We start from the raw sequence: 13,859 nt of genomic DNA, 5'->3' as shown, positions 1-13,859 counted from the left end.
TGCAGAAGTTTGTAATTCATTTACTAAATTTACATTTTCTTTCATTACCCAAAACCACTTATCAGAAAGTCTTATTTAAACAATGATTATTCTGCTTAGGATGGAGATGGCAAAAGAATTGATGGACTTGCATCATTGATGGAATATGTACTTATTCATCCAGTACTAGCAGAATTTAGAAAAACATGGAAGAGCTGTAAAAATAATCTTTGCAGAAAATCCTTACATCTAATTAAACAGCACTTATAGACTCTCCCAAATAAATTGATATTTTTGGCAGGTGGGAATATATAGATTCACGTGTATCCTCTTCTCCTTTGATATGTGAAACTGAATCAGCAATTTTCAAAGGGAATGATTCAGCAAGACAATGAACTTATGTTTAAGTGTACAATTCAATAATGCTTCTTTTAGTTTGAGAAGTAATCTAATATTCAGTATCCAATGATACTTGTTTAAAACAGATGCACTTTAATAACATTTCCCAAATTATAAGGTATAAAATATCTGGCAACAAGAAGAAAACCAATACATCAAAACAATCACAAACCCCATTTATTTAGGTTTTACAATAATTTTTTAAAATATTGAATAAATATTCAAATATCTTCAAAGAGTACCTTAAAATATGAGATGGAATGACTATCCCTACTTTCTGTAGCCATCTGTGATTCAATTTTTGAAGCTAATCATTGTAGAACACTTGTACCACATAATTTCATTTATAATGCCCATTATAGTTATTTCCTTCAAAATTACAGGGAAATGGGGAGTTATTTTTGTTACCATCCAATAATATACAGGGGGTGCTAAAAGTGCTACTTTTCTGGCCTTTCCTTCAGAAGTGCTCATTGTTCAAATAGAATTTTGCATTTTTAGAAGACTTTTAGGGGCATATGGATGCTTTGTACTTTAGGAATTGTCTTTAAAAACTGCACAAATGGGCCCCACTTTTGACATAGCCCTGATTACTTTTAGAGCAGCGGTTCCCAACCTGTGGGCTGTGGCCCAGTGGCCAATAGGCCACAGACCAGTACCAGGAATGGCTGGCGAGTGCATGCACGTGTGCTAGTGGGCCCGTTTGCACATGTGCGTGGGCGCTAGCTCTGCTGCCATGACTGTTTTGCACATGTGTATGTGCACATTTCCTTGCTCCTCCCTTTCCTTCTGGGCCGCCAACCCGGAAAGTTTGGGGAAGTCTGTTTTAGAGGGTGGATGAGCGAACATGGTATGTGTATAATGAAACAAAGTGCTAAATTATTTCTTCTGAAAACAAATGAAAGCATGATGAAAAGTCAGACTTTTGTAGGATCTACTGAGTACATTAACAGACACCAATTACACTTAATGGCAAATAAGATTTTAAGCACAAAACACCTCTGAAACATATTTTACAGAAACTATATATTTAAAAATTGATAGATTTTGCATATCCCAAATTTTGCTTCAATTTGTGAAATGGTTCTATACAGGCTTTTCGGAAACAGTACTGACTGGGGAATGGTAAAACCTTTGGTTTAACATATCTAAAGGGCACCAAATTGTAAAAGGTGAAGATGAGGTATTTCAGTATATCAGCCCAAGCATAGAATGCCACTTGTAATAATTTCTCTTCACTGTGAGTGCAATAGAACCAATAAAACCAAGCTACACATCTATATTAGGAATTATCCATTTTGAAGTGCATTAAAGGTCAACATAAAAAGGAAAACCTGTTTTTTCTTTGTGACAAAAAATTACAAAAACATTCTCAACTACTCGCTGTTTAGCTGCCAACAAAAAGCAGCACATTACAGGAAAATGCAGGGCAAGGAAACAAAACCCATCAAATTAAAATTTATTTTGGGCTAGAAACCATCCTTACCTTGCAAAGATGGCTCATGTCCTAGCTATCAAAAACAATGTACAAGCTGAATAGGAAACTTCTTAGGTTACCTTGGTAACAAGGAAACCTAAAATCAAAGTCTGTAGCATAGTCTCATATCCATTATTTATTTGCAGGGAATTTGCTTTCTGTAAAGAGAAGTCAGTAGTACAAGCTCCTCCACCAATAGTTGATTAAGAGATGACAGCAGGAAATTCTTTAATTGAAGAACCTTTGGCACATATAGTTTTCTTCAGATACTGAGTATCCAAACTTTGTATAGAAAGCTACATTTTTTGGCATGCACTCTAGAGTAATTTTGTAGCAATTTAGTCTCTTGCTTAGCAATGTAAGAGTTGACATCAATCTTTAAAAGAGAAAACAAAAATAAGATTAAGTTTGCAGGATGTGAGGACAACTATTTAAGACTGCACTATAATGGGGCATACCTGTATTTATATCCACTACTACTATCAAATTATAGCCCCAATGACACTGCTGGGGCCAAACTGGCTATCACCCTTAAAATATTAAAAGATTTTTTTAAAAAAACAACCACTGGAAATCTATGCATTAGCTGCCAATGCATTGGAAATAATACTTTTTGGGCCCTACATGCTTCCTTTCAAAAATATATTAGGAAAATGCGGCTTATTTTTAGCCATCAGAATAGCGTGTAGCAAACTTCAGATGACAGGAAACTTGGTTCCCCAAAGGGAAGCAACTGGATAGAATGAAACTAGTTTTGAATTATCTGCGAAGTGCTACCTATGTGCCAGGTGACCACCAGCAGTGTTAATGAAAGAGAAGTTTGGCATACAGAATGTTTGCTCACAGAATTTTGTTAGCATTTAGACATCCTTTAATAGTTCCTCAATTATAAGTGATCACAATTATGAATAATTACTTACAGTTTTCCAAGCTGTTTTCCTCTGCAATCTCCACTTACAACAACATCTTCTATTCTGCCCCTCTGGAAATAAGTTAATACTATTTAAAAAGGTCAAGTTCCAGAATGTATTCAGAATGTGTACTTTTTCTTCTTTGTACATACCTTTGCGCATGAGTGAGTGAACTTATGTTCTATGATTAAGGTTGCGGTAGCTACAATCTCTCCTAGTTTAGTGTCTTCCACAACTGTAACATAGTAGTCCCCAGAACTCCGCATGTGTTCGAAATTCTCTGTGGAAATGTGGGCAGGAATACGAATACTATTGATAATGGATTCAACAGTTCCTCAGTATCAGGCTTTCTTGCAGCTCTGTCATGTTTGCTAGCTCAGGATGCACTGCACCTGAACTGGGACAAGCAGATGAATAGGACTGTGAGAGGATTCTATGGGAAAGGCAAGCATGTGCATTGACAGTGTGGTCAAACTGGCAGACTGCCTACAAACTATGTAATTACTTCAGTTGCTATCTAGGTTAGAGCTATGGAGCTATGAGCCAATTGATCCCTCACTTTCACAATCCACCTGCAACACAGAGAATAAAAAATGGGTCATTTTTTTAGGGGTGGGTTCTGGGCAAAATAGGTGTTTTATCCTCTTCCAACCCATGACCAAAGTACAGGAAGCTTTTAAGTGGTAATGTAAATTATTTTCCCAAACTTTTAAAACTGGAATCTTATCATGAAGAGATTCTGCCACTGAACCTGACTTTCCTTTTCCATTTTTCCAAACAACAAAAAAATTAGAGATACTCACCAAGAAATTGCTGGGAGCTAACAATTCCAGTTTCAGTCAGTTGACCTAGAACTTTCAAAAAGCCTATAAAAATGTTTTCATATTTTAGAATGTTCTTAGACAAAGCCATCAATACAGCAGAGTGAAAATAAAACTCTACAAATAATATAATAGAGCCAACACCATGACATAAAATAAACAATAAATCTCATGAAAATAAAGATGCTGAGAGTACACTTAAAAACTTCAGTTCAAAAATGCATCCAAATTCTACAACAGTAGTGTTTGTGGCCTCTACGCTTCATGGTTCTTATTATTATTGGAAGGGACCTTGGAGGTCTTCTAGTCCAACCCCCTGCTTAGGCAGGAAACCCTATACCATTTCAGACAAATGGTTGTCCAGTCTCTTCTTAAAAACTTCCAGTGTTGGAGCATTCACAACTTCTGGAGATAAGGTTGTTCCAGTAATTAATGGTTCTAACTGTCAGGAAATTTCTCCTTACTTCTAGGTTGCTTCTCTCTTTGATTAGTTTCCATCTGTTGCTTCTTGTCCTGCCTTCAGGTGCTTTGGAGAATAGCTTGACTCCCTTTTCTTTGTGGCAGCCCCTCAGATATTGGAACACTGCTATCATGTCACCCCTCGTCCTTCTCTTTATTAAAGTAAAAGGTAAAGGTTCCCCCGCACATGCGTGCTAGTCGTTTCCAACTCTAGGGGCCGGTGCTCATCTCCGTTTCAAAGCCGAAGAGCCAGCACTTGTCCGAGGACATCTCCGTGGTCATGTGACCGGCATGACTAGACGCCAAAGGCGCACGGAAGGCTGTTACCTTCCCACCGTAGTGGTCCCTATTTTTCTACTTGCATTTTTACGTGCTTTCGAACTGCTAGGTTGGCAGAAGCTGGCACGAGTAACAGGCGCTCACTCTGTTACGCGGCACTTGGGATTCGATCCGCCAAACTGCCGACCTTCTGATCGACAAGCTCAGCATCCTAACCCACTGAGCCACCGTGTCCCTTACATACCCAATTCCAACAACCATTCTTTATATGTTTTAGCCTCCAGTTCCCTAATCATCTTTGTTGCTCATCTCTGTTCTCTTTCTAGAGTCTCAACATCTTTTTTACATCATGGTGACCAAACCTGGATGCAGTATTCCAAGTGTGGCCTTACCAAGGCATTATAAAGTGATATTAATACTTCACATTATCTTGATTCTTTCCCTCTGTTAATGCAACCTAGCACTGTGTTTGCTTTTGTGGCAGCTGTAGCACACTGCTGGCTCATATTTAAATGATTGTCCACTAGGAGTCCAAGATCCCTCCCTTAAGAATGATATCAACATATTATAGAAGGAATTAGGAATATGCAATTGTAAGAAAACCAGAATATTCAGATTCTGTTATATCTTTTAAGCTGAATGGGGACCACAGGTTCGTAAAAAGTGTTTTTTTTATGCTACATATTCTCATCTTCAAAAGGTTATTGTTCTCCACTCAAAAGTCATTATCATCTGAATTGTTTTTGAATTTTCTCTGGATGAAGAGAACAAGTGCCTTGAAGCATATTCTCTACTATGCTAATGGAACCTAAAAATTATAAGTTTTATGTTAGTAAACATGCAATTTGACCCAATCGTTCCCATTTAATTCAATTATGAAACATAGTTCAAAATAAATAAATACCTCTGTTGATATCAGTACTGCAAAGAGGTCTTAAAACGAGACCATCCCCTGGATCCTCAGGAGAAATAGAAGGAGAAAATGTCACAGTATTTAGGGTCCAATCAAGTTCTTCAAGGAGGTGAGGATCATACATTGGTGTGCTCTCGAGTTTTTTTATTGCAGCAGGCATCATGGCAACTGAAATTGAAGCAAGAACCATGGAAAGTGAATTACATCTTAACTCACATATTTGCCAATATTATAAAATTGAATGGGAAAAGGGATTCCTATCATTTAATTTATACATTCTTTTTAAAATTAAAATATTAAACTATGATGCATTCCACCTGATACAATAAAAATCAGATTACAGTAATTTAAGGTTGGACGAGGATGGCTATGATGCAAAAGAAAGTAAATAGTGCAATATTTACTTTGTCATTAGATGTATTTGTTCAACTAAAAATATATCAGATTCTCGGGTTTAAACATTCCAAACATAGTATAATTTATATATATTTCTCCCTGAACCAAAATATTTTATACAGAAGGGACATACTGTAATATATGAAATATTTTTTGAACAGCAAGGACTTTGCACAATACAAATTATATTTAATATCTACTATCTAGTCAGACACAGGTAATATTAAACTGAGAGCCATTTTGGTGTAGCAATTTAAGACACCAAGCTAGATTCTCAAGAGACTTGGGTTCTGATTTCTACTCCTAGCATTGGCACAAAACCAGCTGAGTGATGTTGGGCCAGTCACTCATTCAGCTCTGGTAAGAAGGCAAGGGCAAACAACTTCCAAAGATCTTGCCAAGAAAGTTGCACTTACCAAGAGTCAAGAATGATTTGCAAGCATTTAAAGAGTGGGGGAATGCACTTTTTTTCTTCACCTATTTGGGAATAAACCTCTCTGAACCAATCAGGATTTACTTCTACCCAAGAATACATGGTCAGTCTTTCCAATCCAACAGGATGTTGAAAAGAGAAATTAGGACTATCCACCTCTGTAAACAGTCTAGGTAGGACAACATTTGCCTTGGTAAGAAAGACTGAATTGAAAAAGAGGTCCATGGGAGAAAAAGAAATAAAAATAATAACACCCCAATGTAGCCCTATGGGACGCAATAGCTCAGTGCAGTGCCACCACCTCCATTCTAAAGTATTCATCACGTGAAATAATATCTCGGGAGAAAATTCACGTTCATGCAAACATGTTCAACAATATCTTCATGTAAATGTTAGAAAATGATGCAAATTGCAACAATTATTTTTAATGGCCACAGGATTGGATATTTTTGTTAAAATAATGAAAATGTCATGCCATAAGGCATACCCTTTTTGTAAGCGTGCATGATGTCAAGGATACAAAAGCAAAGTGTTTATGTCATGAGGCTCCTTTCATCATTTACTATGATTGCCACCAGAAGTATCTCCAATTGTCCAGGCTTTTTCAAAAACTACCGATTTTGACTGTTGCCTGGGGATGAAATCTGAAATAAAAGTTATCCTTTGCATTTGAAGATCACCGATTGGAAGGACTTTTTATGGTTGAGAGGATGGTGAAGTAGATAAGATGACCGACAGTCCTCCTTTAATCACCACAGGTGAAACACAAAAGGCTTGATATTCAGACTTCAAACTGAACTTGAATCTAAGAACCAAGAACTGCTCATTCTTAGCAACTCTTTAATCTTATGTACAATAAGGCAGAGGGATTGAGAGAGGGTCTGCTACAATCCACAGGCATCTAGCCAACTACAGAATGGAGAACACAAATGTAGTTCCAGAAGACTACAAGCAAGACCAGATGGTCCATGAATGAACAGCTTCTCTTAATTACAGAATGCCACATGCAAAGACCAGGATTGAAAAACCACAAAAGCAGTTTCTTTGCCAGTTAGTTACTCCATTTCCATGCAGCCTTTGAAACCAAGTACTCTTTTATTGTGTCATGGAAGAAATACATATATGTAGGAATTTTATTTTTAAATCTCTAATCTGAAAGAAATTTTGAGGATATTGGCCATTTTCTTTCAATGTTTATTTATTAAATTGATATGCCACCCATCTCATTCTGAGAAGCCAGAGAAGATAAAAAATGATCCTATTAACACTTTTATTGCAGGACATGGAAGCATCTCTGGGGTCTTTGGTGCTCTGAGCTTGGTTCCACCAAGGAACCACTAAGACCACTCCCTCCAATACTGACAGGGCAATCCACTAGGACAGGGGTGTCAAACTCAATTTCACTGAGGGCCGCATCAGCATTGCGGTTGCCCTCAGGGGGCTGGGTGGGTATGGCCAGGGTGGGCGTGGCCTACTGGGTGGGCATGGCTACAGTGCATATGGCCTACTGGGTGGGCGTGGCCAGCTCTATATCATTTGCATCAAGGGTGCCTATGGGGGCCCAGGCAGGAGTGGGACAGATCTGGGGGTCTCTGGCAGAAGGAGGGTCTCTGGGCCAGGGCCAAGGCAGTGGGGGCCGTTCCCTCACTGTTTCCAGGATGCCTTCGCGGGCCACATGAAACCACTTCGTGGGCCGGATCCGGCCCCCAGGCCTTGTGTTTGACATGTCTGCACTAGGAGATATAAAAAAGAGCAAAATCCACTCTTATTAGCACCGATGAGGTTACCTAATTTGGTAATGAAACGTCTGCAAGAAAACAACCAAGCTCAGCGAGCACCAAAGTCCCCCCAGTTCAATCCTGAGCTACAAAATATAATCTGTGCATCTGGTGTGCACAAGCAAGGGAAAAAGGTGGAGAAAGTAAACAAGGAAATGGACTGCTACAATTCTGCATTCTTATCTGCCAATTACTTGAGAGTTAACCGGTGATGTAAAAACTAATTATAAACGATAGAGAAAACTTGCTTTTCCTAGGCTCACATTATGTACCCTCTAGCACAGGGGTCTTCAAACTTGGCCCTTTTATGACTTGTGGACTTCAACTCCCAGAATTCCTCAGCCAGCTTTGCTGGCTGAGGAATTCTGGGAGTTGAAGTCCACAAGTCATAAAAGGGCCAAGTTTGAAGACCCCTGCTCTAGCATTACAGATAGACAGATAGAGGTGAACATTTAAAAGTCCGGCTGCCCTTAGATTCTTAAACCTCTGTGAAAAGAGAGGGAGAAAGCAACTAGCGACGCAGGCCATTATAGCTTTTAAGGATACTTTAAATATTAGCCTGCCAGGCTCCACTAGGATGGCTCCCAGGAATGCGGGGGAGGGGGCGGAGGTCGGGGATCCCAGGCAACCGAGAGCGGCCTCTCGGCTCCAAGGACCACCCGGGAGGCTAGAGACCCTTTTGGGACTCCCCCTCGCCGAAGCTCCGCTCCGACCGCGGAGGAGTTCCGGAGGAGCCGGGGGTTCTTGTGACTTAAACCGCGGCGCTCGCCTGGCCGTTCAGCGGAAACTTTCTCCCTCACCCAATCAGGAGGAACGACGCGAGGCGCCAGTGAGGACAAGGGCAGACCCGAGGAAAGGGAGACGCTCTGCACGTGGGCAGAGGCGCTCTTGTTACCCGGCGAGCGCAGCTTCCGTCGGGGAAGCAGACGACGGGGCTAAGGAGGGTCGCCCGCGAGAGCTTCCCTCTTTTTTCCCGCGTCACCATCTCCTCCAAATCACCGCCCGCGCGCGCGCGCGCCCGCCCGTCAATCACTCACCCCCCTAACGGACTCCTTCGCTCGCGCTTCTCCTCCGTCGCGCGCACTCCACGCTACCGGCTTCTAGGTTAAGCTCCGGCTAACCCTGGCAGCGCGCAGGCGCAATTCAACCGACGTGGCAAATCCGGGAGGGCGGTGCGAGGGTCCTCCTCCTTTCAGACCCAAAAGTGATGAGAGTGGCCAATCGGAAACTTCCATCGTTGCGCCGCCTCATCTCGTACCCTCGCGAGGTGGGGAAGGGCTGATATGCCCGTCCGCCCGGAGGCGCGCATGCGTAACATTGTTTTGACGCTTGGCACGGTGCTTCTCCGTTGGTTGGCTTTCTCCCGTTCGTGAAGGTGAATTTTTCTAAACCTCCCTCCGCTCCCTCCGCCGTCCTAATCACTGTTTTGGAGAGTTTCGGGGCTTATTTTGCCTTCATGTAAAGCAGGGGTCTTCAAACTTGGCCCTTTTATGACTTGTGGACTTCAATTCCCAGAATTCCTCAGCCAGCTTTGCTGGCTGAGGAATTCTGGGAGTTGAAGTCCACAAGTCATAAAAGGGCCAAGTTTGAAGACCCCTGATGTAAAGTGATCTCAGGAAATACCGTTTGCCATAGTGGTGCGGACTCTTGAGGGTGCAGCATTTCTCCCCCCCCATTCAGTCGTTTCCGATCCTCTGGGACTTCCTGCAGTTTTCTTAGCAAAGTTTTCCTTAGCCTCTTTACATTATATCATTAAATGGTTTGAGCGGGCTAATTTACGCCGAAGTTAAGGTTATAATATTATTGGACTTCAATTCCCATAATTCCTGTTTAGCGTTGTCGTGGTTCACTCAGGCAAGGAATTCTGGGCGTTGTAGGCCTGGTCAGGGGGAGGAGGAAATAAAAAATATCAATGGCCACTAGATGGCACCACGGAGCCAGAGTTCGCTGTATTCCTTGCTTTGCATTTGTAGTGGTTACCCGGATATTTGCACCCCAGATTTGTTATACTATGGTATGATGAATGCAGTTGTGTATCTGCACAGTTTGTGCTACTAGATTCATGGGATGTGCGCAATTTAGGAGAACTTTTCCCCCTCCAACTAGGTGGCATTCTGTTATTCTCATCCCAGATGACTGTTTTCCACTGGATCGTGATGGCAAGCAACATAAGAAATTGGCCTGTATAATTTACCATAACTGTCAGGCAACAGATCTCTTTTATAACCAGGTGCCAGATTGCTTTATTGGATTATTAAGCAAAGCCATCGTTGCTTTAATATTTAGATGGAGGATGATCTAGAAATCCCAGGTTGGAAATCCAGAGGCTGAAAGGAAAGCAATAGCAAATCACTTCTGTAAGGCTGCCAAGACAGATACAGAGTTGCAGTCATAGCATTTATGTTTCTTTTTTACTCAGATCTCAAGGCCATCGTAATGTAAACTACTGATCATTATTATTGTTATTTATCTTCATGATTGTTGATATGTTAACTTGCCACAGTCCAGAGTTACATGTGAGATGGGTGTCCATATAAAATGTTCAAATAAATAAAATGTATAAATCAAGCTGAAGCTGAGTACCACAGCATCTTTACCTTCTTATTATTTTAATCTGAAATAAGCATATAACCTACCTGTGAGCTACAGTTCCTTATCCCAGCTGGCATACAGAGGCGTGAATAAATGTAGGCAACAGCTTAGTAGTTCCACGATGGATTTCTTCTTTAGATCCTTTCTGTGTCTTTCGTCTTGTACTATTCCTCCAGTCTCATGAGTCACCTATTACTATGGAAATATCCAAAATGATTCAGCTTTTGATGCAGACAATCCATCAGTGTAATCCAAATATTTTTGGACTAGGCACACCCAAAAGATCCCTGCTCTTTCTTCCACAGTGTTCAAATATAATTTGTAAACTCTATGGAAACAGTAAACTGTTGTTATGTTGTTAGCTGCAAAGTCGTGTCCAACCCATCGCGACCCTATGGACAACGTTCCTCCAGGCCTTCCTGTCCTCTACCATCTTCTGGAGTCCATTTAAGCTCACGCCTACTGCTTCAGTGACTCCATCCAGCCACCTCATTCTCTGTCGTCCCCTTCTTCTCTTTCCCTCAATCTTTCCCAGCATTAGGCTCTTCTCCAGTGAGTCCTTCCTTCTCATTAGGTGGCCAAAGTATTTGAGTTTTAGCTTCAGGATCTGGCCTTCTAAAGAGCAGTCAGGGTTGATCTCCTCTAGGACTGACCGGTTTGATCGCCTTGCAGTCCAAGGGACTCGCAGGAGTCGTTCTCCAGCACCATAGTTCAAAGGCCTCAATTCTTTGGCGCTCAGCCTTTCTTATGGTCCAACTTTCACTGCCATACATTGCAACTGGAAAGACCATAGCCTTGGCTATACGCACTTTGATTGACAGGGTGATGTCTCTGCTTTTTAGTGTGCTGTCTAGATTTGCCATGGCTTTCCTCCCCAGGAGTAAGGGTCTTTTAATTTCTTGGCTGCAGTCCCCATCTGCAGTGATCTTGGAGCCCAGGAAAATAAAATCTGTCACTACCTCCATTTCTTCCCCATCTATTTGCCAGGAATTGAGAGGGCCGGATGCCATGATCTTGGTTTTCTTAATGTTAAGAACAGTAAACTAGCCTTCCTATATTTGATACTTTCCAGTTACATTGGACTACATTTCCTATCATTTTCAGTCTCCATGAGCTTTTATTCCATGCATTATCAAACAGGACCCTGTAAAGGATGAAACTCATTAGTGGAAGGCAAGGATTGAAGGATACAATATATTCCAAAGGGAAACACACCAGAGGCCAGCAGAGCAGAAGTGACCTTAATTTCCTGGCAATCGGGAATGGCTTGCCTCCAGAAGTTCTGGGGGTTCCATCAGGTCTGTTCTGTTCTGTTCTGTTCTGTTCTGTTTTATTTTCTATATTATTCTGTCCTGTCCTGTCCTACCCTACCCTATCCTATTTTCTTGATGGAAATCCATTAATTTGAGCATGAGGGCACAGTTGAGATTATTTGGATAAGAATATAAGAAAGAAAAGGGAAAATATTGTGAATAGAGTGAGCCTTGGTGGAGCAGTGGGCTAATGCCTCCTTAAGTAACACCAGCTGCCTGCAATTAGTGCAGGTTCGAGTCCCACCAGGCTCAAGGTTGACTCAGCCTTCCATCCTTCCGAGGTAGGTAAAATGAGGACCCAGATTGTTGGGGGCAATAAGCTGACTTTGTAATAATGCCGCTTGGGGTGTGTGTGTGAAAGCCCTAATAAGCAGGCATATACATAGAATGAAGGCTACTGCTAAGCTTGTAAGCCGCCCTGAGTCTTCGGAGAAGGGCGGGATATAAATGGAATAAAAATAAAAAATAAATAAATATGGGGAAAGGGGTTGCTATAGATTACCAAATTAGACAGAAGGTCTCCTGGGCCATATTACAGAACATTTGTGGAGGACAAACAAAAGTGATAATGGGAGATTCAGACGTTGTTAGGAAAAGTCAAGATGGCAAGGTTTCCAAAATCTCTTGCTGATCATGCTGATAGTTTCATTTTCTAGAAAGCTGAAAAGCAATGGATTCAATTCAAACCAATAGGGAAGAGTTGATTGAAGAAATAAAGACAGTTGCAATCTTGGGGGAAGTGATTGTATTATTATGGAGTTTAGAATACTGAAAGAGAAATTAGAGCATAGTCATATACACAATCTAGGTTTCAGGACATCCAATTTCAAACTTAAAAGAAATCCTAAGAGGATCCCATGGACCAAAATCTATATTGTGACATCAGATTTTTTATGAAACTCGCCCCATTTTGTAAGAGGGAAAAAGTGACACTCATACAATATATTTATCTTTTGCTATGGATACTGATTTCCGGAGTGCAGATTCTGTGTGACATTTTCCCACAACTTAATGTTTTGCAGATTTTTGGAATTAAAATTTCCATCAGCCTCATTAAGTATGACCGCCCCATTGTGGGGATTAATAATAATTATGATTTCAAAAGCTAGGGTAAAGAAAGCCTACATCTTTGTATCATGTTTTAATTTTCAAATGTACATTCCCTCCAGAGGGAAATATTTGTAAGTGCCTTTGAAAATTCTCCATAGAAATCACATGTGCTGGTTGGTTTGTTTCAGATGGAATTTTCATCCATTTTTTGGAATAGCTGACATTTTAAAACATACGCCTGTTTTGAAGAATGTCTTAATAGGAAGATCTCCACCCCTAATTCATCCCGGTTAAATTTCTCTTAAGTTTAAGGATAGATGTTTTGTAATAGGGGCTTTGTAAAAGGACCTTATCGAAAGAAATGCAGGGTGGAGTCACAGAAACATACATTTCTAAAGTTCCTTAGTTAGTAGGTATTTAGTACAATGTTTCCCAATCTTGGCAATTTCCAACTGTGTGGACTTCAAATCCCAGAATTCCACAGCCAATATGGCCCTCATTGAGAATTCTTGAAATTGATTGACATACTTGGAAGTTGCCATACCAGTAGGTTTGGTCCAAGCCAGAAAAGCCATCACTGAAACACCTTTGTTATTTCTATCGAAAGCCTAATAGCTGGAAGAATGATGAGCATTTAGTTCTTAATTTTTACACAATTATATTGTAAATGTCAAATATTGATCAAGTTCAAATATCGTGCTGGACCTGGCATTTTTACATGATACGGTAAATCATATGGTTTCTTTGGTGGTGATGTGCAGTCCTGTGTGAAGTTGGCCACTATGCTTTGTAAATACAGTAATTCAAAATGGAATTTGACTTGCCTAACTTTTTCTCAAGACAAAATCCCCTTAGGAATGAATAAACTTTCTGACCCTACTAGAGTGGGATTGGGGAAGCAAAGGGGTGAGGGGAAGCAGGAAATACCATGAGATTCCATAAGGGAAGAATTTGAGATAAGCTTAAACTACACTGCCTTTATGGTCCAGGCATCCGTTGCTACATTTATCATTCCTTGAATATCAAATATAAATGAAAAGGCAAAAACTATTTTTTTTC

At 40.7% G+C, this 13,859-nt stretch overlaps 1 protein-coding gene and 1 long non-coding RNA gene across 3 annotated transcripts in view; one reads left to right on the top strand and one right to left on the bottom strand.

The window, feature by feature from the left end:
* Positions 1-456: 456 nt before the first annotated feature.
* GNPNAT1 (glucosamine-phosphate N-acetyltransferase 1) lies at positions 457-8,966 on the bottom strand. Its single transcript, XM_081314448.1, has 6 exons — positions 8,885-8,966; positions 5,230-5,407; positions 3,570-3,632; positions 2,919-3,046; positions 2,776-2,837; positions 457-2,231 (listed from the first exon to the last, which is right to left on the bottom strand). The coding sequence occupies exons 2-6, from the start codon at positions 5,399-5,401 to the stop codon at positions 2,084-2,086; spliced, it is 573 nt and encodes a 190-aa protein (XP_081170574.1). The 5' UTR covers positions 5,402-5,407; positions 8,885-8,966; the 3' UTR covers positions 457-2,083.
* A 181-nt stretch (positions 8,967-9,147) lies between these two features.
* The window catches only part of LOC308678978, a 33,122-nt gene continuing 28,410 nt past the window's right edge, over positions 9,148-13,859 (top strand). For both annotated transcript variants that reach the window (XR_014028687.1, XR_014028688.1), the window contains exon 1: positions 9,148-9,220. This is a non-coding gene — a long non-coding RNA (uncharacterized lncRNA). The remainder of the gene's footprint in view (positions 9,221-13,859) is intronic.

This window comes from Vipera berus (genome assembly GCF_964194415.1).
Source record: "Vipera berus genome assembly, chromosome: 1".
NCBI classification, from domain to species: domain Eukaryota; kingdom Metazoa; phylum Chordata; class Lepidosauria; order Squamata; family Viperidae; genus Vipera; species Vipera berus.
The sequence above is the reverse complement of the archived record's forward strand: the minus strand, read 5'-3'. Positions and strand labels throughout refer to the sequence as shown.